At 58.0% G+C, this 26,927-nt stretch overlaps 1 protein-coding gene across 1 annotated transcript; it reads right to left on the reverse strand.

Annotated features, from left to right (window-relative positions):
• Positions 1–2,858: 2,858 nt before the first annotated feature.
• On the reverse strand, positions 2,859–26,262 carry IL11RA (interleukin 11 receptor subunit alpha). Its single transcript, XM_065661728.1, has 13 exons — positions 26,127–26,262; positions 7,567–7,666; positions 7,216–7,276; positions 6,932–7,098; positions 6,712–6,826; positions 5,973–6,005; positions 5,478–5,641; positions 5,195–5,358; positions 4,952–5,093; positions 4,481–4,576; positions 4,192–4,291; positions 3,472–3,554; positions 2,859–3,380 (listed from the first exon to the last, which is right to left on the reverse strand). The coding sequence occupies exons 2-13, from the start codon at positions 7,664–7,666 to the stop codon at positions 3,364–3,366; spliced, it is 1,242 nt and encodes a 413-aa protein (XP_065517800.1). The 5' UTR covers positions 26,127–26,262; the 3' UTR covers positions 2,859–3,363.
• Between the last annotated feature and the right edge of the window lie 665 nt (positions 26,263–26,927).

Genomic DNA, 26,927 nt, shown 5'->3' on the forward strand with positions numbered 1-26,927 from the left:
TCCATGCATCCTTCTCTCCCTGCTGAACCATTGGCTGTATACATACCCTTCCGTTTTTCCCTCGCTGCATGATATATATGTTTTGTGTCCCTGTGTTTTCCAAGATCTGCTGGAGCTGCTTTTACTTCTTTCCTGGCTCAGGACGTGTTGGAGAAGGAAGCTGGAGCAGCCATGGGAGGTAAATTGAGACTGTTTTGCTTCACAGTCCTGTGCAACCCGCCTCCTCTGCTGCAAGATGCAGGTTGATCCTGGCAGTGAGGCAGGGACAGGAGGAGCTAGGCATGAGGGATAGCTTGGATTTGGCAGGGTTAGTGCAGCCAAACAGCCCAGGAACCGCTGCACATCCACATCCAGTGTCCTGCTGGCTATTGCTTTCCCAAAGAAGCCCTGCACTCAGCTGGGCGGCTGGTGCATCTCAGCCCCTGCCTGAGAGATGCTCTGGATGGGGTCACCCTGTGCTGTATAGATGGACATGGACCTTTCCACACCTCAGTGCTGGGGGCCTTCCCTGGTGTGTAGCATTGTCTGCTGTGAATCTTGTATCCTCAGTGAGACTCAGGCCATGTTCTCCTTCACTCTTCTCCTGCTGAGCTTGGGCTGGTCCCTGCCCCATGTCAGGAAGCTGGATCCATCCCTCCTCCTTGTGGATGCAGCCCACAGGCAGCTTTGACCTGGCACAGCCTCAGCATCTCCAGGCCTGGCTTGTCCCAGCTCCCCTGGCGATCTTGGCACAGCATCCGCCTGGGGAGGGTGGGATACAGCAGCAAGCTTGGCAGTGCCTCTGCCTACTCGGGGCAGGGCTGCAGCCTGCAGCAGGAAGCCTCCTGCTCGCTGTGTGAGCCACCAAAGAGCCCGAGCCTCTGAGGAAGTGCCCTGGCCCCGCGGTGGGACAGGGAGGTGCCGGCACTGGGACTGCTCTCATGGCCCCTTCCTGTTTTTCTTCTCCACGGTTTGAAGGAGAAGTTGACTTTGGCATCTGGAACCCTCTCCTTTATCCCAGATTGCTGTTCATGCCCGCCCTCCCCTTGCACCGAGTGGAAAGCCCTGCTCGCCCATGTCCATCCGCCCCACGGGCAGCTGGGAGGGCAGCACCCAGCACTAAGCATCTTTAGTCCCAACAAGCACTGAACTTGCTGCTTCCTTGGGGTCCCTGCTGCCCATATGTCACATCTACAGGCTGCTGGGGCAGTGAGGTGAGCCATGGGGCATCCCACCAGGATTTGTGGTGGCATGCAGACCTCTCATCAGCTCATGGCGTCTCCTGCTGCCACATGGCAGCATGTCTTATCCATAAAGCTTCCATCAGAGAGGAAAGGGGTCACCCTTCAGGGCCAAGAGCAGTGGGATGCAGTGATGAGGACCAGATAAGCATCTTCTGCCCTCACGCTGCCCTGGTTACTGGAACTGGGCATCCCCACTATCCGACCAGTAAAACCCCAACCGGCTATGGAAGGGCACACGGGGCTTGGCACATGGGGACAGCACTGCTACAGGTCACCTCTGCCTGTCTTATTTACCCACCTGAGCTTGCACAATGCAGGCACATGTTCCTTCATGGGCATGCGAGGCTCTGGTGGTCTCTGCTTCCCTCAGCCAACAACAACTCCGTCCTGTTCGGAGCACACCTGGACTTTCTGGAGTTTATAAGCAGGCAGGATACAGGGGCCAGAGCCACTGCTGTGTGCCTGAAGCAGCCATCAGCCTCTAAACCAGCACCAGGTGCTTGTAAACCAGAGCTCAGTGTGCAGTGCTGGAGCCACAGCTATGGGATGGACATCACCCGTGTACAACGATACGCTATGGATAATCACAGTCCTGAGCTCCTGCATAGCATCAGCGGAGTGGGATCTGCTCGTGATAAGAGCAGGTTTCCAAGTGGAAAGGGCTGCCCATGTTACGCTAGGGACTGAGGTGAGACAAGGGTGACCACGGCACATCAGAAACGGTTCTGGCTTGGCTGGATGCTGGGAACAAGAGTATCTGGAGCTGGCAAGTTTTGGGTTGTCCCTGGGAGACGGGATGTGGCTGTTGGGCTCAGTCCCCTTACACCTCCCACCTGTGACCTGCCTTACTTGCTCCATGGAGAGCCCTGGATGCACCAACACAAGGATGGTGCCACCACAGTATCAGGCTGTAGGCTGGAGGGCTGACCCCCAACTGCTCCATCCAGGATGAGCATGGTCACAAAGGGCAATGAGGGGCCAGGATCCCACAAAGCCAAGCAATGGCACAGGCAGCCCCCATGCCGCTGCAGCCGGGGTGGGAGTGCAGGGACACCCAGCAAGGGCAGACGGGTCCATGGGCACACAAGCCATTGCCAAAAGGCACACCCCTGACCCTGTCCCCTCCATCCCAGTCCCCATGATGACCCTTTCAGGAGCTGTCCCCCACTCCAGGGAGCTCAAGGGCAGCCGAAGGGGCCCCACTGGAAGTGAAGCATTTCCCCAGCAGGGCAGGAGCAGGGACCTACCCTGCGCTGGCTCTGTTCCTCGCGCTCCCCACACTCCCCACACTGCTGCTGCCTCCATTTCCACCCTCCCCATCTGGATCTTGTTGGGCTGCTGGCGCTGAGCACTGGGATCGGGAGGTGCCAACACATGGAAGCAATCAGAGGGGCTGGGTCAAAGCGCGGGGAGGGGGCCACATGCTGAGTTAGAGGGGCTGTGCAGAGGGTCCTGTCCCTGCTGCTGGGCTGGCAAGGACAAGGGAGATGTCCCAGGCATCTGCGGCATCCTCTTACAGCACCCAGCAAGTGGTGCCTGGAGGGGCTAAGACTGACCTATTCGGGGACCATCCCCAGGGCGGCATCTCTCCTCATGCCACTCACTTCTCCCCTGATGCAGCTCCATCTGCGAGGCTGGTTTTGCCAGGACAGTGCCAACACTATCCCCTTTATTGGAACCACTGTGCCCTCCAGGCACAGCACGCGGGAGAGGGGCAGGCAGATGGGGCGGTCCCTTCTGCAGGCTGGTGAGGGGTGATGGGCAGGGCTCAGCACCCCCTGCTCAGTGATGCCCGGCACCCCCAGGAGCCTGCACGCACAGTCCCCCTCGACACTAGGCAGTGAGGTACGGCTGGCTCAGCCTCTTATCCCCATGTGTTCAGCAGCAGGGCTGGCCCCGTTGCCTCGAGTCCAAGGTGCCTCCAGACAGCTCCAGGTGGGCATGGGCAGCCCAAAGCTTCTGGAAGCACAGCCTCTCTCCTTAGGATCCATACTGCATCCCCAGGGTGCTGGGGGCTGCTCTGGCAATGTCCATGGCCGTGGGGTGACCCGGGAAGCGTGGGGTCCTTGGGCACCAGCAGTGGCATCAAGTTCCACGCATGGGACAGTGGGCGCAGGGAGTGGGGATCGGCCAGGGATCACTACAGGATCTGGGCCTCTGCCAAGAGAGAAGGCAGGGGTTGAGAAGGGCACTTCCCACACTCCCTCCCCTGCATTCCCCCCATCACACCCCCTGCACCCCGACTCACTCGGTAGTGCCTTCAAGTGGGTGGCAGCAACCAAGAAGCTGTGGGGTTTGGTCTTGTCCTCGCCGTGCTTCCTTACCCGGAGCCTGGGGACAGAGCAGTGGTGGCTGAGGACCCCAGGCAACTCCCCCTCGGCACCAGGACTGCCCACATCCCCAGGGGTTCCACTCTGCATCCCTATCCAGCTGTGCCCAGCTGTGCCCAGCCAATCCAATGGGTCAGCTCCAGGCCTACAGGAGCTGATAGAGCAGGTCTAGGATGGGGATAGGGACCAACAGCATAGCCACATCATGGGAGGGAGAGCCCAACTGTGTAGGATGAGGGGGCCCAAGGACAGGAATCCCAGATAGGAAAGGTATATGGAGAGGTCTTGGTGCAGACTGGAGCATGAGAATCCCCAGCAATGCAGGACCCTTTGGGGTGATGTTAATAGCAGCATCTTTGGGTATACAGAGAAAGGTCCCACAGATGTGGGCTCGTGAGAAAGACCCCAGCAGACTGGGCAGTACTGCAGATGCTGGGGTGTGCTGGGAAGGTGCATTGATGTGGCACGGGGGCAATGGGAGCATAAACTACCTTATGGGGCTGGCATCAAGTCTGTTTGGGCAAGGGCCCCAGAGCACAGCAGGGGGCAGATGGGGTACCTCATGCTGAGGGTTCAAGGGATGGAGTGGAATGGAGACAGCAATCATGCAGTCCTCTCCCTCTCACAACCCAACCTACCAGATGAGGATGGTGACAATGAGAACAGCAGCCAGGACAAAGAAGGCAAAGATCCCAAGGGACACCAGGACCGCCGTCTTCCCCAGGGGCTCGCTGTGGTCTGGGATAGAGACACTGTCATGGCCAGGGGATGCCACAGCCCCTGGCATCCAGGGGAGCCTTTGGAAGCTCCTGGACACCCCAGCACCCCAAACACACACAGGCACAGGGCAGGAGACCCTTCCCATGACATTCAGCCACACATGAGCCCAGCCTGGCTCTGCCGCCCATCACCCCCAGCTCTACTCACTGATGGGCTCAGGGTTGGGAGCCTGGGAGGGCTCCTCGGCCAGGCTTTCCAGGCTGGTGTCTGTAGTGGTTTCTTCACTCACTGTGGTGACCAGGTCTGCAAGAACAGATGAGGTGAGAGACATGCACCCAAGAGCATGGGCAGCACCCAGGGACCAAAGAAGGATGCCCTTGTGTCCCAAGGGTGCTAGAGGTGCTCTTGGAGCCCTCTAGTTGGGGGGGCAATCCCCAGATGGCTGCTGTGGGGCTCGGAGATGTTTGTCCCCTTGCAAAAGCCTCCCACATGGGGTCAGCTTTTCCTGGGACCAGCTCCTTGGGTCAACTTTAAGGGACCCCAGGAGCTCTGGGTGACATCTGGGGGGAACTGGTGCCATAGGGAAGGGGCTGGGGAGGTGCAGGTGCTGAAGGTGCTCTAGGATGGGATGACATAACCCCATAGGGCCGCTGGGGCTGCAGCCTGTCCCCCTCACACCTCTGGCTGGTGTTGCCCGGGCCTCGGCACTCCACTCGCTCCAATTCCCTGCGTCCAGGAAATCTTTGGCGCTGACTTGGACCACGTGTTCCAGCCCAGCAAAGGCATCCGTGATCACCTCGGACAGGTTCACCGTCTCCACCTGCATGGAACAAAGGGGAGCTGTGGGGCAGGCTGGGGCACCCCTCACTGCCCTCCCTTGCCCTGTGCCCACAGCTTTGGCTTTCCTCACCCCCTGCTTACCACCGACCAGGAGCGGTGGATGACGGGCCGGTACTGGAGCCGGAATCGGAGCTGGAAGTGGGGTTCCTTGGGCCAGGAGGAGGGGTACTTCCAGCTCACGAGGAGCCGCCGTGGGGCCAAGGGGATGGGCTCCACCACCAAGCCCTCCGGAGGGTCTGGCTTAACTGCATAGGAGAGGATAAGGGAGCCCCCATCACACGGGGCTGCCATGCCGCCGTCCAGAGCCGGTTGCCCGTGGGATGGATGGACACTGGGATGGACAGACGGATGGATGCGGACTCACTGATGGCCTGCATGGTGACGTCCAGGAGGCGGAAGCTGGAGCCCAGGGGGTTCACCTCGGTGATGTTCAGGCGGTAGGAGCTCCAGAACTCGGACCCATGGACGGTGCAGGTGCCGGGGCGGGATGGATCCTGCAGGCACGGCCCCATGTGCCCGTTCTTGTTCCTGCGGCAGGGAGGCAGAGTGGTGATGTGTCCCCTCACCCACCATGCATAGACAGCTTCTTGGTGACATGTGGGGACACCCCAATGCCAAGAGCCTGGTGGAGAAGCCCCTGTTACAGCTGAGCTGCCCTTGACCCTGCCGAGCTCTGCATGAATGAATGTCTCCATCCCAGCCCAAAGTCCCTTCTGGAAAGGTCCCCCCCTGAGGCAAACTATTCTCGCTACGGATATGGGTACCCCTCACTCTGGGGACTCCACTGAGGACAGTGGCAGAGCCTCTGGGACAGGGACCAATCCCCAGGGAATGGCACCAGAGTGGGATTCAGTCCTACCTCCGCCTCTCTTCACCTGTCAGCGATTTCTTCCTGTCATGAAGAGAGATGGAAAAGCAGACAGTGAGGGTGAGGGGACGGTACGAAAGGCGTCTGCACCCCCATTGCCCCCATTGCCACGCGGGTGACATGGCAAGGGGCACAGAGCTAAAACCATGCCCATTCCTGCTGCTGAGCAGCCTGGCACAGAGCTGGCGGTCCCAGCAAAGGCACAGGGACAGTGATAGAAGCAGCTCCCCACCAGCTGGCTTTGCCCTCCCTATAGCCCCGAGGCCCTTTGCTTCCCACCCCCCCCCGATGAACCCCTGATGCCCCCTCGCCAGCACACCCCAGCCCCTGCTCCTGCAGCTTTCAGCAGGGCTGTGCTTTATGAGCCCTGTCTCACTTCAAAGCATCCCGCTAATTTGGCCTGCTGGGATAATTAGAAGCAGCAACGCTGTCAGGGCTCCTTTCATCCCGAAGCATGCTGAAGAGCTCGGCGGCTTGCAGATGACTTGCTTCTCTTTTACAGCCCTTCTGGTGCTGGCAGAGCCCTCTGCATGGAGGGAACCTGCTTGTGCTGCCTCCCAACACTGCTGGGGCCCACCGTGGAGCGAGCAAGTGCTTGGTGCTCTGCTCACCCCCAAGCATAACCTGCTCCAGGGTGCAGGAGACAAACCCATGATGGCCACCACAATTTGGTGGTTACCCTTGGCACCCTGTAACCCCCCCGAGCTCATGTCCTATAGGTTTATATCACCTGTAGGTGGTGATGTATCTGGTGGGGAGGAAGGTCTCCACACTGGAGGTCCAGGAGCAGGAGAAATTCTCATAGTCGGATGCTCTGCAGGACACAAAGGGGACCCCCGGCAGGTCTGGGGTGGGGGGGAAGTGACAGTCAGTGAGGGGGTCCCTTTTATAGACCCATCCTGGTGGGGCTGCACACCCCACGCACCCCAGCCCACGGACATGCTACTCACATCCCAGCCGCAGGGACACGGCGTGCAGGAGGCCACCGTCCTCGCCATGGCAGCTGTAGGCTCCCGTGGTGGCCAGGCTGGCCTGAGGCAGCACCAGGGCTCCCTGATGGATGACTGAGCCCTCCGGCAGTGCTGCAGCATCTGCCCGTCTCCACTGCACCGCAGCGCTGGGGAGGAGAGACCGTGCAGGGGGTGTTGGAGGACAGGGACACTGGGTCACCCCAGGCTCACCATGCAAACCATCCCATTGGACACATCCTGTGGCGTGCACAAAAAAGACCTACCCAGCATGGGCACCGGCGCACAACAGGGTCACGTCTGTCCCCACTTGTCCGTACTGCACACCTAAGGGGACACACAGATCCCCAGATGGGTGTTAGCACCAACCCGTGCCAGGGCTGGGTGTTGAGCAGCCTGGGGTACCCCCCTGGGGAGCTGGGTGCTGGCTCTGGGGTCTTGCTTCATGCAGGTACCACCATGTGGGACTGGGAAGTGCTGGTCCCAGTTGGGCAATGGGCAGTTGCAGCAGGATGCTGGCCACACGGCACCCATTGCCATGGGGTTTTGTGTATGCCCTGACTAGGGGAGTGGGGTACCCCATGGCTGGGACATGGAGTGCTGCTCAGGGGGCTCACCTTCCTCTCCCCAGCCCTCGGGGACGGCGAGGGAGGCTGATGCCAGGGCTGCTGTGAGGAACACCATCACCCTGCCCAGGCCTGGGATGGGACTTCGCATCTGGAGGAGGCAGAGAGGGAAGGGAGAGGGCATTATCCCCTGTAATGGGGTGGCCAGCAGTGCCCACAGCACAGAGCATCCCTGCAGGACCAGGCACCCCGCATCCCCTTGCCTCATCCCATCCCGCTTGGGCACAGTACAGGGACTGTGACACTGGGACCCCAGCTCTCGGGGTCTGTGCCACTGTCACACCTAGTCCCTAGCTGCCAAAGTGTCCCCATGCCAGGAGAATGAAGGGCAAACACGGATTGGGAGCTTGGGGCTGCATGGGTTGGTGTGACTGAGAGCTCTTTGCCTTTGCTGTCCTGTGCCAGAGACCTGGGCTGGTGTAGGTAGAGCAGTAAAGGAATAAGGAGAAAATCTGGCCTGGATTTACATGGCAGGAGACAGCAGCTAGATCTGAAGAGGCCCAAACAGCCAGGGAGAGCAGGTCTGTGAGAGCTCTGGCCATATCAAGAGTGGGGCAAGCTGGGGGTCCCACATTACTGCCCATCCCTGCACCCACTAAAGGGCTGATCAGTGCAGGTCTGCGCCCTTTCAGGCCATTTAGGGTCTCTGTACTCAGGGAGAATGGCTGTGAAATCCCTTTCTCCCATTCAGAGGTCACCAGTAGGTCAGGAGTGAGAAGTGTGTGGAATGCTGAGTCAGTGCACCTAACTCTCTGCAGGCCAACCTCACCCACAGAGTGGGGTCTCTCCACTCGCCGAGGTGTCCATTCCAGCCTACATTGTTCTGCACATACCATCCAGCATCACCCTGGCCAGCCCAACCCATCCAGAGCCGCTCTAAGGCATCCACTACAGCCTGCACTGTCCTGCACACACCAGCCAGCATCACTCTGTCCACCAGAGACAGCATCACCCGGTCTGTGCCAACCAACACTGTCCTAAGGAGTCTGTTCCAGCCTCCATAGGCTCGCATGTATCAGCCAGCATCACCCTGTCTGCGCCAGCCAACTCCACCACATCCTGGCCAGCATCACGCCATGCATATCATCAGCATCACACTGTCCCTATCAGCCTGCCCCCAGCAGGCACAGACGGCTGGATCATTTTTCCCTGGAATAACCCCCTGCCCACCCCTCACAAATGGGTAGAGCCATTTATCTACATGGATACTGTCAGCCCCAAGAGCAGGCTGCAGCTCATGGAAGTAAATCCTCAGCCACCCAGGTTCCACAGCCAAGGGGTTCCAGGGAGGGATGCTCCAGCCCAGCAAAGGCACCCCAGAGCCAGTGCCGGCTTCTCTCCTGTGGGCAAGTGCCCATGGCCACAGAGCAGACAGTGTGGTGAAGCAAACAGAGCTACAAGGCAATGTGCTGCAGCCAGGGAATGCAGGGGGGAAGGCGTGCAGGGCCCACATCAACCCTGCCCTGAACAAGCCAGGCAGCCTCGAACACAAGCCTCAAGCCCAAGTAATTTCATGAGACTGTCATAAGCTTTTCCTACCAAACCACCCATAGAAACATTCCCAGGAAACTTCAGTTAAAAGGTGCTTGCCAAAACTATGCTGGTAACTAACTGGGAACGTTTGGCCTGAAAGTAAAATATTTTGGTGATGGAAGGAAAAAAAAAAAAAAGAAGACTTAAAATACATTTAAGAGCAGCAACCAAAAATAACTCCAAACACCACGTGGACCAGAGCTAAGGGGATGGTGCTTAGGGAAGGGAGAGGGGGGAGTGTCAGGGAGAGTGTGTTAGTGTGGAGATGGGAGAAATAGCTTTAAAATAGAATCATCTCTTCTCCTGACGGGGTTTTCATGCAAACACTGCAGAGGGTGAAGGCAGAGCTGCTGCACCCATCGCCCCTCATGCTGCTCTGCGGCAAGGGGATGTGCTCTGGGTGCAGGCTCTCTGCTGACAGAAGTTTGCTAAGTCTCAGGGCCACTGAGACCTGACCAGTCTGGAAATGACCCTGCAGCCATGATGCTAAGAGGCATCTTTCCCTGCATGGATAAATGGAGAGCTGAAGGCAGAGCCCAGAGCATCCCAGACCCCTATGTGGCTGCAGAGAACACCGCTGCAGACCCCATTCCCAGTTGACTCCCAGCCCCGATCTCCCCAGTGACCCCATGCATGTCCTCCCACCCTGCAGCAGCCTCTGTCCCAGCCCCCCCCCCCCCCCCCCCCCAGTACTCCCCATCCTCACCCCAGCTCCCTGTGAGCTCTCCTGCCTCAGATGGGCTCTTTCGGGCACTGCCCACCCCTGACAGTGCAGCATGGGGAACACAGCACCAAACCCTCCCCGGACACATGCACTGGCTTAGTAAATGACCTGCCTGAGCATTGCCAAACCCTAGCCATGACCAAGCACCACTGCAGAGAGGAGAATCAGGGTAAACCCTTCTTTGCCTGCCCGACGGCCACAAACAAAAGCAGAAGCAGCCGCAGAGCAGGGGAAGACCCGGAGCCCTCGCCTGCCCCAGTGTGGCATTGGGCCATCAACTCAGGACCAGGCAGTGCTCCAAACAGCCCACCCAGACAGGATACCCTTAACTTTATGCAGCCAAACTTTTTGCCAAAGGGAAAACATGCATGCAAACAAATGTACACGTGTTGCCAGGCCACCTTCCTTAGTGTCTCTGCATCCCCATGGATAGGCATGCAGGCAGAGAAAGCATCCCTCTATGCTTGCACAGCGGTGACACATCCCAGGGACAGGGAGTCCCGGCACAGTGGTCCTGGAGCGGAGCCGGGACAGAGGGAACAATCAGAGCTTTTCTTCCTCCCCACATGCTAATCCCAGCCCAAGAGGCGTCTGCCCAGGGTTGGGTGACCTCCAATGGCCATGGCCAGGGCAGAGGGACCCAGCCTGGGGCTGTGGCTTGGCCCTGGCAGGGAGGGCAGTGATGCCAGACCCTGCTCCCTTGGCATGGGATGCTCAGGTCACCAGGGTGACCAGGCTACGCATAGCACCCATGGATGTGAGCCAGGAACACGAGGTCCCACTCTCCACCCTGCACCAGCCCTGCTGTCCAGCCTGACCTCATCCACAAGTTTCTGGGGAGAAAGCCTGCTATGACCCCCTTCCTGCATCCAAACTGAAATGCAGTGAGCCAAAACACCCCCCAGAATCACAGCCATGTGCACCGGCTCTGATGTCTACATGGGGTGTGACAGTCCCCCCAGCATGGCCATTCTACTGTGGCCTGGCAAAGCCCAGTGCAGATTCCTGGGGGAGGCCAACTTTCCATTGTGCTCGGTGCTTTGAAAAGACAGTGGGTTTTGGGTTTCTTTCCTTTTTCCCTTTGCTTCATTTGAAGTCTCTCTTCAAAGGGAATGAGCCACATGCAGAGCTGAGGGTGGTGGGGAGGGGGATGCAAGCAGACGATGCCACGCCACAGGGCTGAAGATGGCAGCTGGGAGGAAAGGGATGCTCCCCACTGAGCACAGAAAGCTGGGTGCCTCCTAACCTCTCCCCAGTGTGGCCTGGGGCAGCATCACTGCTATAGAGATGTGGTAAATAAAACCAAAGAGCACTTGGCAGCTCTCTGCTGCAGTTGCCTACCTGCAAAAAGCTTCTCTCAACAGGCAATGCCTGATGCTGGCCAGCTCTAATGCCCTAGAGATGGTATTTGACATGGTCTAGTGTGAGGCGTCTCTGCCCAAGGCAGGGGTTGGAACTAGATGATGTTAAGGTCCTTTGCAACCCGAACTATCCCGTGATCCTGTGATTCCTGCCCCTGAGCTGGAGGAGCATCCCTGTTCCTGCACCCCAGACCCTCCTCTCTCCCAGTGCCAACTGTGGGAAACATGTCCTGTGGCCAAGGGCGGCGGCATTTCCAAGCAGCAGGAGTTCCCCTTTTCTTGCTTTCCTGCAGGGTTACGAGCACAGAGCCCCACTAACCCCCTCTCCTCCCGGCAGCTTTCATGAGCACAGTGCCCTGCTCTAAGGGACCACAGCCTGGCCTTAGTCCATCCCCGTGGCTGCAGATCTGACCAGAAACCTCTCAGCATCCCACCCCTGCACTGGTGACTTCCATCATCATGTGGCTTCAGGTTGATGGGGGAGCATCAACCCTGCTGCTGGGACAGCCCCTGCAACCAGCCACCCCTGTCTCCTAAACGCACTCTCACAACCATTGGGTGCCCAGAGAAAGAACAGCAAAGGGTGGTGGCAGGGACAGAAGCATGTCCCCCATCACCTCCAGGGACACTGGGGACATGCACAGGCCCCAGGACCACCAGCAGCACCCACCTTGAACACTGCTGGGGTGATGCCCCACTTGCTGTGCCCAGCCCCTCCAGTGCCTTGGGGACCTCAAATCACTGCTTTCTTTGGTATCACTTCGGTGGGGTGCTGAGCACCCATGGGCCCTCACGCCAGGCTAGGCTAAACCAGCATGAACACATGCACAGCTGCAGCCCCTGCAACCCAGCACACTGGAATTACCCCAAATAAACTAGTAAAACAAGCTGCAACCTTTTCCTGTGAGGCCAGTGCAGTTCAGTAAGCCAGGAATAGCCTGAATGCAGGGTTTAACCCGCTAGAGTCCTATAGCGGGGTTTAACTCAGGCAAGCCCAAATATGGGATTAAATCCCATGCAGTTGAGGAGCAGGATTAAGTCCTGCTCAGCCCAGGAATGGGATGAAGTCCCGTGCAGTCCAAATTTGGGGTTAGATCTGGTGCAGTCAAAATGTGTGGTTAAATGCAGCTGAGCTCAGCAGTGGGGTTAAACCCAGCTCAGCCAGAATGTGGGGTTAGACCCAGAGCAGCCCAAACACAGGATTATGAAGTCCAAATGCGGGGTTAAACTCAGCACAGCTCGGGAGTGGGGTTAACCTCAGTTCACCCCAAACGCATGGTTAACCACAACACAGTCCAAATGCAAGGCTAAACCCAATGCAGCCAAGAAGTGGGGCTACTCCCAGCTCAGTCCAAACGTGGAGTCAAACCCAGCACAACCCAATCATGGAGTTAGTCCTGCTGTGGGGTTAAATCCAATGCAGCCCAGGACTGGGGTTAACCCCAGCTCAACTCAAACACAGGGTTAATCCCAACTCTACCTGGGGAATCAGTTCACCTCCACAGGCAGGTACAATGTACATCGCCATTCAATCCAGACATCCTCCAATGCCTGGCTGACCACTGGTGTCCAAGTCCACCCCATATCCTAAGGGTCACCTCTCTCCTCCATGGGGCTGGCAGCTACAAGTGGAACCCTGTGCTCGGGGTCCAGGGGCCCACCACACACCTCATCATGCCAGCAGCTTCATGGAGGTCAGGCTCTGCTCTTACCGGGGCCAGGAAACTCCCACCCCAACTCCCCGATACCCGCCCTCCCCTGCTGCATCCCATGGGAAGAAGTCTCTGGCTCCTGGTTGTAACCGGAGGCATCGGCAAGGGCCAAAACAGCGAGGGCTCTGTTAGCAGCCAGCAGCCCCGAGGCCACGCCAGCTGGCAGTGCTGCATTCAGTGTGGGGAAAGAAGGGCCCCCCCACTCCATCTCCATCCCTATCCCTATCCCCACACTCCCCCCCCCCCCACCAAGAGCCACGTGCCGGAGACATTCCTAAAAATACTCTCTGGGCCATAAAGAAACCCACGGGCTGTAGCTGTAGCGCTGGTGGGTTTCTTTATAGCTGGGAGATTATTTTTGGGATGGAGGGATGGAGCTGTGGGGGGGCTGCATCCCCACTGCCCTTGGCACGGGTTTGAAGGATGGGGACAGGCATGGTGCCAGATGCAGGGACACGGGTGGGACCCGCTGGCAATGGAGCTGGGCCACCCTGTGATTAGAGCAGGGTGGGAAAGGCTTTTCCTCTTTTAGGATTTGGGATGTTTTTTCTAGTCCTGGGCTCAGCCCAGCCTGGCAGAGGTTTTGGTGAAGCCGCGGCTCCCGGCACAACGCCGGGTACCAGCCTGCACCTGGCATTTCACCCCCAGCAGCATCCGCATCCCACAGAACAAACTCCCCCATGAGCTGGCCCTAGGGCTGACACAAGTCTTATCCATCCATACATGTAGGGAAGGTGCTCTTGTGAGACCTCACTTGGAGCACTGTGTGCAGTTCTGGTGTCCCCAACATGGACATGAAGCTGCTGGAGCAAGTCCAGAGGAGGCCACGAGGATGATCAGGGGACTGGAGCACCTCCCATATGAAGACATGCTGAGGAAGTTGGGGCTATTCAGCCTGGAGAAGAGAAGGCTGCGTGGAGACCTCATAGCAGCCTTCCAGTATCTGAAGGGGGCCTATAGGGATGCTGGGGAGGGACTCTTCGTCAGGGACTGTAGTGACAGGACGAGGGGTAATGGGTTAAAACTTCAACAGGGGAAGTTTAGATTGGATATAAGGGGGAAGTTCTTTACTGTGAGGGTGCTGAGGCACTGGAATGGGTTGCCCGGGGACGTGCTGAATGCTCCATCCCTGATGGTGTTCAAGGCCAGGCTGGACAGAGCCTTGGGTGACATGATACAGTGTGTGGTGTCCTTGCCCATGGATGATCTTAAGGTCCTTTCCAACCCAAACCATTCAATGATTCTGTAACAGACATATAGAAGTGAAAGGTTCACACAAGCCCAGCTCCTCCTGATGGACTCCAGCCTGGAGCCAGGAGCCCTAAGCAGGAGAGGGTCCCCACAGCACCCCCCTGCCTGGTGCTCCCCCCAGCCTTCCCCATGCTCCAAAGCCGGCTGATGCCCAGGAGCTGTTGGGCTCAGCTCCTTCCCGGAGGCACGAAGGTGCCCGGGTCAGCCAAAGCGCTGCTGCAGCGTGGCAGTGCCAAAACAAACAGCTCACCTTACACACGCGCTCCCCCAGCTAGCCATTTGCTGTCGGTGTTTCTGCAAAACAAAATCCCTTCTGGGCCAGGGAGGGATTTCAGGTGCCATTAAGTGCCACCTGGGTGGCCAAATAAAGCCACCACCAAAGCCATTAACCCCTTGCACCCCACTGTCAGTGTCTGTGTGTGGGTAGGACGGAAGTTGCGGACCCCCCCTGGGTAATGTGTGATGCCTGCTGGTGCCAGGCTCTGGTATCTGGAGGGATGGATAACCATAGCCTGTCTTCTCCAAGCTTGCAGGCAAGCTTCTCCAAGGTGAAGGTAGGGATGGATGCTGGGAAAGCACCTCACCACAGCAGCATCCGTGCCCCATATTTCATGCCAGATCAACCAGGTGGCAGCCCCCAAGCCATAAGGAGAGGTGGAGAAGAGGCAAGAAGTGGGGAAAAGCTGGGGCAGGAGAGGCTGGGGGCCGAGCCGCGCCTGAGTTGAGAAGGTTGGAAAAACACCATCCAGCTCGGTTTGTGCTAGGGGAAAAAAACCCCAGCCAAGTTCTCCTGACAGATTAAGTGTGATGGTATCCGAGCAGGGGGAAAGCAGGGCAATGCAGTGAGCGTGCTGACACATCTCCTTCCCCAGTGCTGGAGAGACGCCCCGGCCCCACTCCGGGCCAGCTCTGTTTACAGCCTCCTATTGTCTCCTTTCTTTCCCTTTTTGGGTTCCCCTCCCCGCCCCCTGCATCCAATGTTATAGTTCAGAGTAAACAAAAGCAGGCAGCCTCTCACTCCAAACATTTCAGCCATCCCAAACTTTCTCCGGAGGGGGGCTGCCCGTGGAATTTTCCTCATCCAGAAGAATTTCGAAATGTTCCTTTCGCAGCCTGCTCTGACCGGAGGCCAAGGCAGCTCCGAAATCCTGCACAAACACTCCAGCTGCCCTCTGCACAGCCCTGGCTTGGGCTGGAGGCACCAAGGGCTGCGCCTCGAAGTCCCCTCCATGCACAGGGAATCCCTCCTGCCTTGCACACTGGTTGGAGGGGGACAGAGGCATGTTCCATCCCCCTAACCCATCTGACAGCAGGTCCTGCGGAGGCCACATCCTATTCTTTACATTTTAAGCTGCTGCTGAGGTTGTTACTGCATTGAGATGGCAATGCTGGTGCAAAGCGCTCCAGTGCATCGGGAGGGTGTGTATTATAAGCACACTGTTTCCCTTTGCAGCCTGTATTCCTGCAGCATCAGCCAGATTTGAGAGGGTGAAGTGGCTGCCAGAGCCCCTCCTTGGAGCAGTCAGTGGCACCACAGGAGGGTAGTTTGCAGCAGTGATGCCTGCTTCGTGCCAGGGCAGATGGAGTGCTGCATCCCTCCCTAAGGGTGAAGTGGGGCCTCTGCACTGTTCCCTGCACATCCCTGGGAGATGGTGAGATGGCATGTGGAAGACAGGAGGAAATATCCTCTAGGATGAGCCATGGTGCTGGGTGCCTCCACACCTCCTTAAGCCACTGTCAGGGTGTTCACTCCAGTCCCAGAAGAGATGGGACCCCAACGTGGCCAAGCAGAGACCCCCAGAAGCTCTCTTGGCCTTGGCTAGGCACAGATGTGGTGTGAAACCCATGGGGCTCTGGCATGGGGGTACCAGCACTGCTCATCCCACTGACAATGGGGGCACCAGGGGTGGCCCCTGAAACAACAGAAGCGAGAAGAGCCCAGGCTAAAAGCCCCACAAGCAAGCCAGCAGTCACGGGAAGAAGCACCCAAAGCTCAGCCCAGCCCGGATTTGGCTGTCAATGCAAGTCATTGTGGTGGCCTGGCACGCTGATTTCCTCTGCGTGCCTTCCTGAATGCTTCCCAGATGGGTGTCACTGGGTAGGTAATCCCACATCCCAACAGACACCACAGGAGCCCCCACATTCTCCCTCCCCATACACATGCAGATTTTGGGGGCTGCCACCCCTTAATGCACCCATGCTGTCACCCCAGGAGGGCAAACCCCTGCTGGTACCCACTGCATCCCTCCCCTGCAGCATCCTAATGGGTGCAGCAGCACTCTAGTGGGGGGAGATACCTCAGCTCCACGCCGGACTGGGGTCTTGCTGCAGGATGGGGCTCTTGCAGGTACCCCTGCTGCCTCTGCACCATCTCCTTGCACCGCCTCTCTGGGCTCTCCTCCTCCACAGAGGCTGTTTGGTGGTTTGATGTGGGAGCGGTCCTACCCCCCCACCCCTATAGCAGCCCCCTCCCCTATAAAGGGGCCAGGCAGCGGTTGTGCAGGGAGCAGAGCCCCCAGCACAGCAGATGGGGTCTGTAAGGCGAGGCTCCCCCAGGTGTGTTTGCCTTGGCCGAGGCTCAAGCCCGTCCAATTAGAGCTATAGAAAACATATATTAAGGGGGGGGGGGGGGGGTGGGAGGGAAATAATTCTCTCCCCTGTGCTGGGGCCCAGGGTTTGGCCGGGGTTTCTCGGCAGGCCAAGCGCAGGCGATACAGGCTCTGCTGGCAGCAGCATGGAGAGGGAGGGATGTTTGTGGATATTAAAATGCAGTCGTAAAGGAGAATAAAAGGGCAGCCTTGTTTCAGAACAAGTCTCCCAGGCTTTCCTCTCTCCCGGCATGCTCGGCACCTGGCTGGTAGCACCAGCAGCTCCCCCTTCCAGAGCCCCCCCCGGCCACCCCTTGCTTGCCCAAGGACTGGGGTGCTGCCAATGAGACCCCAAACCTCATATGGTGAAGCCCAGCATCTTTGGGAGGGAGCAGATGTAGGGGACCTCCCCCCCCCCCCCCCCCCACCCCGCAGTCTGGAGCCACCCGCACCGAGTTGAAATTGGACTTCTGGAAAAGCCATGCCTGCACATCCACGCCTCCACAGCTCCTTGCCTTCCCCTGCCTGTGTGCAGGCAAGGCTGCCCGGCCTCAGCTCCTTGGCAGCAGCCACATGGCAGCACCGCCGCTATTTCTCTGCCTGGCCTCTCCCTGCCTCCCTGCCGGAGGCAGAATAAGCAGCACGGTGTTTTGGCCAAGGTTTAAAATTAGCCCCAGGCACTCAATACCCCGGTGCTGGTCCAGGGCGAGTGGCCATGGGAGGGTCCCTTGTGGCTCTGTGGCACCTTGGGGTTTCCTTCCAGAGGAGCCCCCTTCTTGGGATATGTCCCCCAAATCCATGAAGCGGGATGAAGAGGGATGCTGCCTCCTTGCAGCATCTCCTCTGCCTCCACGTTGCCATGCCCAGCTCTCACAAATCACACCAGGATGTTAGGGAGCAGCCGCAGGCACCATCCTGGTGAAAGCGGCCCCATCTTGGCCCCATTTGCTCAGCTGGACATGCCCAGCACACATCTGGCTTCCGCACTGGCATCAAGGAGAGGACAGCAGGCTGTGAGCCTGAAGCCCCACTATTCATCCATGCCCTTTTCCCTCCCCATTTTCCCTGGCAGCACCCGAAAAGCACAGGCTCACTGAGCCCCCTGTCCCCCCCGGCTTGTGGGGACCTGGGTACACTCTGTCCCCAGCCACAGCCCAAATGAGTAACACCCCGGCAAGCGATCCGGGTGCCGTCAAGGCGAGCAGGGCCTGTCCCTTGGCCTCGCTCCCTCCCTGCGGCGGTGAAATCACGTCTGGAGAAAGCATAGGGAGGGAGCTCCTGCCCCCCCCCTGCTGTTTCCCAGCGAGGATGCTTGCTCCCTGCCTGCTGGCTGGCTGGCTTCCCCCACTCTGCAAACCCCACATCCCAACAGAGGGATGCTCCAGGGATGCAGCTGACAACAGAACCATGCAGCTCTTCTCCACACTCTGGACCCCACAGCAGCATCCCAGCTGTGGGATGTGGAAACACGGCAGCAAACTCCAGGCACTCATAAAAGCAATCCTGGGGAGCAGGGAGGAACCTTTAACCTCCCTCTAACCTCTCGTAGCAGTTCAACCCTGCCAAAGCCTGTCGGGTAACTAGGAGTGGGTGGGGGACTGCTGACACCCCCCTTGGCAGAGCCATGGGTTATGGAAGGCGCTGGTGGCTCTGGCAGGCTGGAAACACGCCTGGGCAGCACCAGAGGGGATGGTGAAGGACGGGCCACCACTGCTGGCGTTCGACCTGGCACGCGGCACGCGCCGGCTGCAATGGGTTGACTAATGCAGCTCTTTAAACGCCTCCGCCGGCACGGGAGCGTGGCTCCGGGTTAGGGTTTAATTATCTGCCTTCCTCTGCAGCCCGTGCTCTCCTCTTGCTGAACCACCACAGGGACCCCGGGGATGTCATCCATCCATTCCCCCCCTGCCCCAGCCAGGGATGCTGGCACTGAGCAAGCGGGACCGCAGCAGGGAGCTGGCCGGGAGCACGCCGAGGCTGCAGCTGGGGGCTATAAAAAGCACGGCTGTGGTATGCAGCGAGGCACTGAGAGGGGAATAAAATCAAATCAGGTGGTGGATGAGCTGGGCGGTTGCTTCTGCACTAGAGCTGGCCCCGGCGCTGCTCCCCATCATCCTTTCCTTGTTCTCTGCCCGGCCGACAGCCCCCAGTGAAGCTGGGGCAGAGTGGAAAGCTGAGATTTGGCAAAGGATGGAGGACATAGGGCTGGGTTGGAAGGAAATGAGAGTGGGTCAAGGCTGGGGGAATGATGTCTGGCTGTGACATCTGGGCTGCCCGGGATGGAGGCATTGCAGCCACTCTTCACCCAGCCCAGAGACACCGGATCTGGGCACCCAGCCTCCTGGCAGCGTGCCCCAGAGGATTAACTGTGCACTGATTTACACCCAGAGCTGTCTTTGCCAGGAGGAGGCTGGCGTGCTGACAGCAAGAGCGTGCACCCCACTATCCCCAGCACCCCCAGGACCCGGGTCCATGTGGGGACCTCAGCCAGGGGGCACAGCAGCAGCAGCACAAGGTAGGGACGGAAAGGGCTGCCCTTGGGCTGGCAGGAGCTCCCCACTCAGGGACGCGCTGTGTTTGCACAAGCCTGAGCAGGGGAAGGTCGGATTAATTTTAAACCTGAATAAACAAGGAGAGAAGGCAATGCCAGAGCTCGCCCTTCCCGGAGGGGATGCCCAGCAGCTGGGCACAGCACCCATAATACAGCCATACCCAGGTACCAACAGGGCTCAGCCCCAGGGCTCACATCGCCCTAGGAAAGCTGGGACAGACCCAAATCCCAAATCCCATGCTTGCGGGCCTCACTTTTCCACAAGGAGCTCCCAGCTGAGTCAGTGCTGGCAGCAGGGAGAGCAGCTCCTGCTTCTCTTTTCAGAATCCTTCTGACCTTTATGGGGAAGCACCCACACCAGGACCCCATCCCACCAGGAACAGATCGCCTGCCCCTCAGCCACAGCGCGTGATGTGGTTTTGGGAAGCAACCAGGAAGAACAAAAAGCAAAATGTAATAAAATTGTCTGTGGGTCAAGAGGAAAATGGAAAAAATAAGGAAAAAAAAAAAAAAAGTTTGTGTTTTGTGTGCCAAAAGGAAAATGAAAACCAAAACATTTTGTTCTAAATGATAGGCCTTGTTTGGTTTTCAGTGGTTTTACTTTTTTAAAATGGTTTGAGTTAAATCAAGCTAAATTTGGCTTCCAAACATTACCTTGGGGTGGGGAATGAAATGAAATGAAATTAAGAAAAAAAAATTAAAAAAAAAAATCAAAACATCTCATTTGGAAAATGTCAGAGCGAAGAGCCACGGCTTTTCCAGCCCTGGGAGAGCCGCAGCCGGGCGCTGAACCCAGCCCCAGGAACAGCCTGGGACAGCCTTCCCCAAGCAGCCTTTTTATGCAGAAAATAAAGCAGCTGCTGTGCAGACTGACAGCCAGGAGGGCTTGTGCCCTGCTGCTCGGCTCCCATTGGGGATATCCCTTCTGCTTGTGCTGGTACCCAGGACCTGCTGGGGCACGGAGATACTGCTCTGCAGCCAGGAGCTGTGCGTGTGAGCCGAACCCGAGCCGAGCCGTTCTCCAAAACTCCTCTTTAAATGTCTTTTCTATTAGGTCAGCATTCCTGCGTCGCCCAGGGAAGGTGGTTACGGTCGGCAGCCCGGCACACAGGCTCCTCGGTGCTGGCTGCTGGCTCCCGGTCAGCAAGCAGCCTGCCCACGCTATTAAATTACTGAGAAAAATGGATCATTTCACCAAAAATTAGGTGCAGGAACCTCTCGCACGGTGGCAAGGCGAGCTGGTAATTGGAAATTCATAGAGCTGAATGTAAATGCTGCCTCTGGCTCTGCTCCACCCTCCTTTGCTGTGGCAAGGGATGGTGAAGAGGTGCTTGCTGCCATCCCTGAAATGCAGCTGATGATGGAGATGCAGTGGCCACATTGCTGGCAGCAGTGCTGAGGTCCACTGTGTGCCACAGGAGTGTTAAACGCTGCAGCATCCCTCCGCTCATGGCAGATGGGGTAACTGCAAAAAAAAACTCTTATGGACCTTTCCAGGCACTGGAGGAAGAAAATTCTCTGTGGATCACCATTAACCACCCTGCTGGAGACACGTTTCATGGGACATCATCTGGGGATGCAGCAAGACACACTGCCCCAGCATCTGTCTTGTTCTTCCAGCTGCACCCCAGGGGTGAAAACCAAGATGAGCTCCAGTGTGGACCTTGCCTTGCTTACATCCTTCGCCCATCCCAGGGCGCAGCATGAGCACTGCTGCTACCTCCAACTGAACCTGGGCATCTCAGCATCCTCCTTTTGGACCACTCTGAGTCCAAACCTCAGGACCTCATGGGCTGAGCAGAGCCCTCCAAAGCATCTCTGGAGCAAACCACCCAGCTGCTGAAGCTGACAGAGAAGCCTGGCACATAGCTGCAGCCCCCAGTTGGGAAGGAGGAATGGGGATGTGCAGTAGACCAAGAGCTGTGCCAACAGGATGCTCATGAGACCAGCCCCTCCGGAGCTCACATTGGCTGCTCCCTGCAGGCACTGGGGGACTGCATCCTGCTCCTTGCATGCCCTGGTGCTGCAGGGAGGGGGAACACAGCAGCTCAGGACAAGAACACAGAGCCGATTTTTGGGCACTGGGGTGCACCATGGGCACAGTCTCAGCTGAAGAGGGGAAACAGAGCCAGACATGATCGCAGAGGCCAGGGAAAAGGGATGCTTCCGCAGGCGCATCCATGCTCCAGCTATAAAACAGCAAAACTCGAAGCTGGGATGGGGTGGAGCAGCCATGGGGGAGCTACAAAACAGCCCCCTGGGAGCCTGGCAGGAGCTAAAAAAACCAGAATCTGCCAAAGCACCGAGGAACCCCCCGGGGTTGCATGCTGGCCCTTGCAAGACAAGGATGGAGCAATAGCTGGTCGGGTCCACCAGCTCCTCCTAAGCCTTGGGGCCTCGGGCAAAACTCATGGAAAGCAAAGGAAAGGCTCCTGCAGACCTCCCCAGGAGCTGGGGGCTGGCCCTGGCCCTGCAAGAAAGTCTGGGGACATGCCAGCTGGCCCGGACACCCTGCGTGACAGCGGCTTTCGCAAAGCCAAGCTGAGCCACTGCGGCTGAGCCATCCCTGGGGACCTTTGCGGGGCTGTTGCAGCAGAGCTGTCGGGAGCTCTGTCGCAACACGGGCACGATGCTGAGCCGGCCCGCGATAGAGACCCTGCATCACGGCACTTCTTGTTTCTTCATAGCTACTTTTGCAGGAAGGCAAGGGCTGAATCGCACCGTTATTGAATTGAAGAGGCGTCGGTGCCTTTGTCGACCTTCATCAAAGAGGGGCTGGTGAGGTCCCTGGCTCCAGCTGCTGCTATCGGTCTGGCCAGGACGAAGCTCATCGTCCCAAAGGAAGGGGCTGGTGAAAGCACAGGAAGGCGAAGGAAACAGCTGGAAGGGCATTGCCGCACCAGCCAGCGGGAATGTGCTCCAGGAATGCTGTGCCAGCCCCACTGTGTCCCATGCCCGCTTCCACACCCTCAGGGCTGCAGCCCTGAGCTCTGTTCGAAGTGGGATGGGACCTGGGGTCAGTCCCTTTCTGCCAAAGACAGACAACCCTCCCCAAGCTGCCACAGAGATGATGCTTCCCCGAAGCCAGCAGCTTCGCCCATCCCTTCTCCCCCTTGGTGTGTCTCCAGCATCGGCTTTTCAACACGGCTCGGCATCCTTTGTTTTCACTGTGAGAGGTCGGGTAAACCAGAAGATGCCCAAATGACCTTATTTCCACCATCAGGGTTTCATTAGGTGAAGGAGCCCTAAACTTTTCCACTGCTCCCTATATGGCAATCTCAGCGGGTCCGTAATCATTTTTATTATGCTGCTTCTATTTTGACCATCTCCATATTGAAAGGAGGGGAGCAGAGCTGAGCAGCCTCTGGGGAGAGCTGGGTTGGTTTCCAAAACACTTCCAGCATCCTCCCAAAACACTTTCAGCATCCTCCCCTCTCCTGGTTTATTACCTGTGGTAATCACAGTATTACCTGTGGTGCCCTGGCCACTGCCACCAGCATAGGCCAGTCCCACATCAAACCACACCAGGTCTCAACCCCAGTCCCTCCAACCTGCTTGTGCTCTCCAAAACCATCTTCAGGAAACGTGTACGAGCAGGGCACTGGGGGGATGTGACCTTACCCTGCATGGACCCTTCCAAAATCCCTCATAAGCTTTTTCAGCAAGGAGCAATCCCCACTAGAGCAAACCCAAGCGCCACTCGTGAGATGCAACCACCACACATGGACCTGATAGGACAGAAGTGAATCAGGTCTTGACAGACTTCTTGTCCTTCTTCTCCTGGACCTCCCCCACTGCAAACACCAGAAGAGGAAGAGAAGTTTGCCGTTGTTTTTTATCATGTCCCAGACTCATACCACTGGAAAGAAGGAAGAACAGCACCTCTCAGCCCAGCCCTCCGCCTGTACCAGAGAGCTCAGTGCATGCTCCAGGGCCTGTGGGTGCTGTGACCATCCAAAAGAGCCTGAAGCTCACCCCATCCCAACCCCATGCCAGGGTGACTCAGAGACCTGGGAAGCCGCCAGGCTTGAGAGATAATTCCCATTAACATGCTGATCCCTGACACGGCAAACCTGCTTCTAATTTCCAGAGGAATCTTCCTTTTTCCATGGAAATGGTCCATGGGAATCTGGCTGTTGGAGAAGACGACTCAACCACAGTTGCGAGGCATCTGCACCCTTCCCCACCTTCACAGCCTGGATGGGAGGCAAAAGCCATCACTGGGAGTTGCAGAGAGATTTGCTGGTAGGAACTCGGGTTGTAAGGTCACTACATCCCCGGCCAGAGAGACTGGGTGATTTTCACACATGCGATGCTGTTGTAACCACAGGAACACTTAGAAAAACCAAAAGCTCTCTAAACATCCCAGCGAGTCACCCCAGACATCCCAGGGCTAATTCCTGATGCTGGCTTTGTATCAGCACCCCAAATGCTGGCAAGGCCCCAGCGCATCGCCAGTAGGGAAAAGCTCCCATCCCATCCAAGCTGTGTCCTTGGCTGTATCGTCAGCAGGGGCAGAGCCACCCCATCCCATGCCTGAACAAGAAGAGGGGAAACAAACTGGGAGAGGTGCCAGAATCTTCTGAAGGGAGTAAAGCAGAGCCACAAGTTGGCACCTGCCCTCTCCTGCGGGAAGCATCTCACAAGGGGTTTTCCTCCAGATCTAAATCCATAGGAGAAGAAGATGCAAGAATCTCTTGGCTTGTTTAACCTAACAAGGAAGCTATAAATACAGCAGGGTAAACACTGGAGTGGGAGAAGAGGTTTTGAACTAAAAGGACAATGTTGGCACAATTCCCACGGGGAATAAGCTCTCCAGGAACGCACTCAGCAGGAAACTGGAGGGAGGTTGAGCCCTGTGTGAGCAGGAAGAGCTTGGAGTCGCCTTTGAACAAGAGCGGAGTGGAAAGAGAAGGTTTGAAGTGAGCGCTCAAATAATTCATGCTGGGTACAGAGTGCCATGCACTGTTACCATCCATGCGGACCTCCCCATTTGGGGTTGTCCAGGTGAGCCAGGGTGGAAGGGCAAGGGAGATGCAAGGCTGGGGGATGCAAGTGAGGGCTGCCTGGGTGCCCACCCAGCATAAGTTTTCTGATAAGCCCATTGGCTGCAAAAGGGAACCACCACTGCTGCCCCGATAAAGACGGCAGGGAGACTCACTGTGCTGTGAGTCATTCATTCATCCTTCACAAACATATTCTATGATTCTATGATTCTATGGCCAGCACTTGGCCAAGCATCCTCCTCCCCCTGCTGCCAAGACAGCTCTCTGAGACAGGGAAAAAGTGGCTTATCAGATATCATCATGTCAAATTTTCCCCTCCCTGAGAGGTTCCTGTTAATGGAGCAGGAGGAAAGGCAAAACCAGAGCTAGTCTTCTCCCACCTCCCTACAGGCAGTCTCTGCCTTCAGCTGCACCTCCTGGGATTGGTCCCCCTCATCCTACTGCAGCCCATATCCCCTGTTTAACCACTGTGGGTGATGCCCAACCCTGTGCTGTCACCATTCAGCCCCATTCCCTCATCTCCAGTCCCACTTTGCCTGCTAAGGTCAGTTGGCACCTCTCCAGAGAGGTGATACGGCCCCTTTCACTCCCCTCAGAAAGGGCCAGGTTGGGAGCAGAGGATGTGTGAATGCTGGGAGAACACTGAGGCTATGTTCCATACCCAGCCCTGGCCCTGGAGGGACCTCCATCAGCTCACATCTCCCTGTGAAGCTCCTCTGCCCTGTGCCAGGCTGGGATGCCACGGGCTCTGCGTAGCATAACCACGCTGCGACCTGCCCTCCTATAAACAGCCACAGCGCAAACACCCCACCTCCTCCTGCAAACGCCACAACCAGATGTGCTGCAGCCTGTACCAAGCGGGCACCTCCGGTCCTGGCACCAGAGTTGCTTGCCCAGCCCTGGCTGGCTTGGCACTGGCTGTGTCATCAACACTGGTCAGTCCAACAGCAGTTTGGGCACAGCAATGCGTCTATGAGTTGTTGCAGCTCTGGGTTTCTCCCCATGGAGACCCGAGGCAAGGTACCTCTAAGTACCATCACAATAGGGTCTCGGTTTGCTGTCAGAGATGTCTGAGCCAGTCTCAGCCCCGTGGTCCCCTTTGACACCCTTCACCAGCCTAGAGGGGACCTGGGGACGACACAGCCAGCCTGTGAAGTAGCAGTGGGCACAGCGCGGGGGTCGGCACCGCAGGGGCTGGCACAGCACGGAGAAGTCGTGATTGAGACGGCACCCGGTGCAAAGAGGGACAAGGCAGGCAGAGAGCCCTGCCAGTGCCCGCACATGGGAAAGCGCCTGTTCCCGCGCCTCTCGTAATTGGGAGCAGCTTTTCCTCCTTGGACCCCCCAGAAGAAGAGGGGGCCCTGATAGGGCGGCGCTTGCCTGGTGTTGTTCCAGCCTTTCTTCAGAAAACTACTCCCGAAGAGAAAACCGGGGGCAAAGGGGTCCAAACTCGATGCGGGGTTTAGCGTTTGTGGAGGCTGGGGAACGGGATTAAAGATCCCACCCCGACAACTCCATCCATCCCCCAAGCATCTCCGGGAGGGGGATGGGGGAGCAGCACCGGATACCCCGATGCAGGCGGGAGGAGAAGCGAGAAAAAAAGTTCTTGCAACTTTGCAAGGGGCACAACACACACACACACACACACACACACACAACTTTCCCCGCGTACGAGCGGCAAACAGGCTGGGGGAGAGGGGGGTTTAAGCCCCCTGCTGCGCGGTGCCGGCAGCCCTCCCGCAGCAGCGCGCCCCTCACCGCGGCGTCGGGGCGGCGGCTGGTCCCTGCTCGGGGAAGGGGTGACGAGTGGGGAACGGTTCCCTACCTTCCTGCGTAGCGCCGAGGCTATGTGTCCATGGCGCTCGGAGGAGCGGGGCCGGAGCGCGGAGCGGGGCCGGGAGCGGGTCCGGCGGCGGAGCGCCCGCGCCGGGCTGGCTGTGGCCGGTAGCGCAGGCGGTGCGAAGCCCGGAGCCGCCGCCGCAGCTCCATTGGAGCAGGGCGCTGCCAATCTGCCGCCGCGGCCCCGGGACGCTTCCTGTCTGCGAGCCGCCCCCCGCACCCGACACGGCCCCGCGACCGCTCCCCGCAGCCCCCCAGGGATGCGCGGTGTCCACAGGGATGCGCGGTCCCCTCTTCATCCCGCTCCCGGCGCTCGCCGTCCTGCTCCGGCCGGAGCACTGAGTACCCCCCCGGGGCGCAGGGACAACCCCGGGGTACACAGCCAACGCCAGGCAGCTCGTCCTTTGTTCGCCATCCCTCTCCCAACATCCTGGAGGAGCTGAGGCAGGCAGGTCCGTCCCGTGACTCAGTTTCCCTCGCCCTGGGAGGGGCATTTCGTTGGGGTTTATGTTTGTAAGGGTTTATTTGATGGGGAATGTGTAGAGTGAAATCTGGTCCCCAGGGCTTGGAAAGCCTCGTTCCTCATCACAGCTTTTGATGTATGCTTGTGTGCCCCTTTAGAAGCACCCCTCCATCGCCCAACCCATTTCCAAGGCTTTTTCAGTTTTATCACACTGACAATTTTCTGGAGGAAAAAAAAACAGGCTAAAAGTGTGCAATCGGAAAGCTGATGGCAAGCACCTTGGGAGCTTTACCTTGGCACCTGGGGCCACGCGTGTTCTGGGGA

The sequence above is a fragment of the Lathamus discolor genome, chromosome Z (genome assembly GCF_037157495.1).
Source record: "Lathamus discolor isolate bLatDis1 chromosome Z, bLatDis1.hap1, whole genome shotgun sequence".
Lineage (NCBI taxonomy): Eukaryota > Metazoa > Chordata > Aves > Psittaciformes > Psittacidae > Lathamus > Lathamus discolor.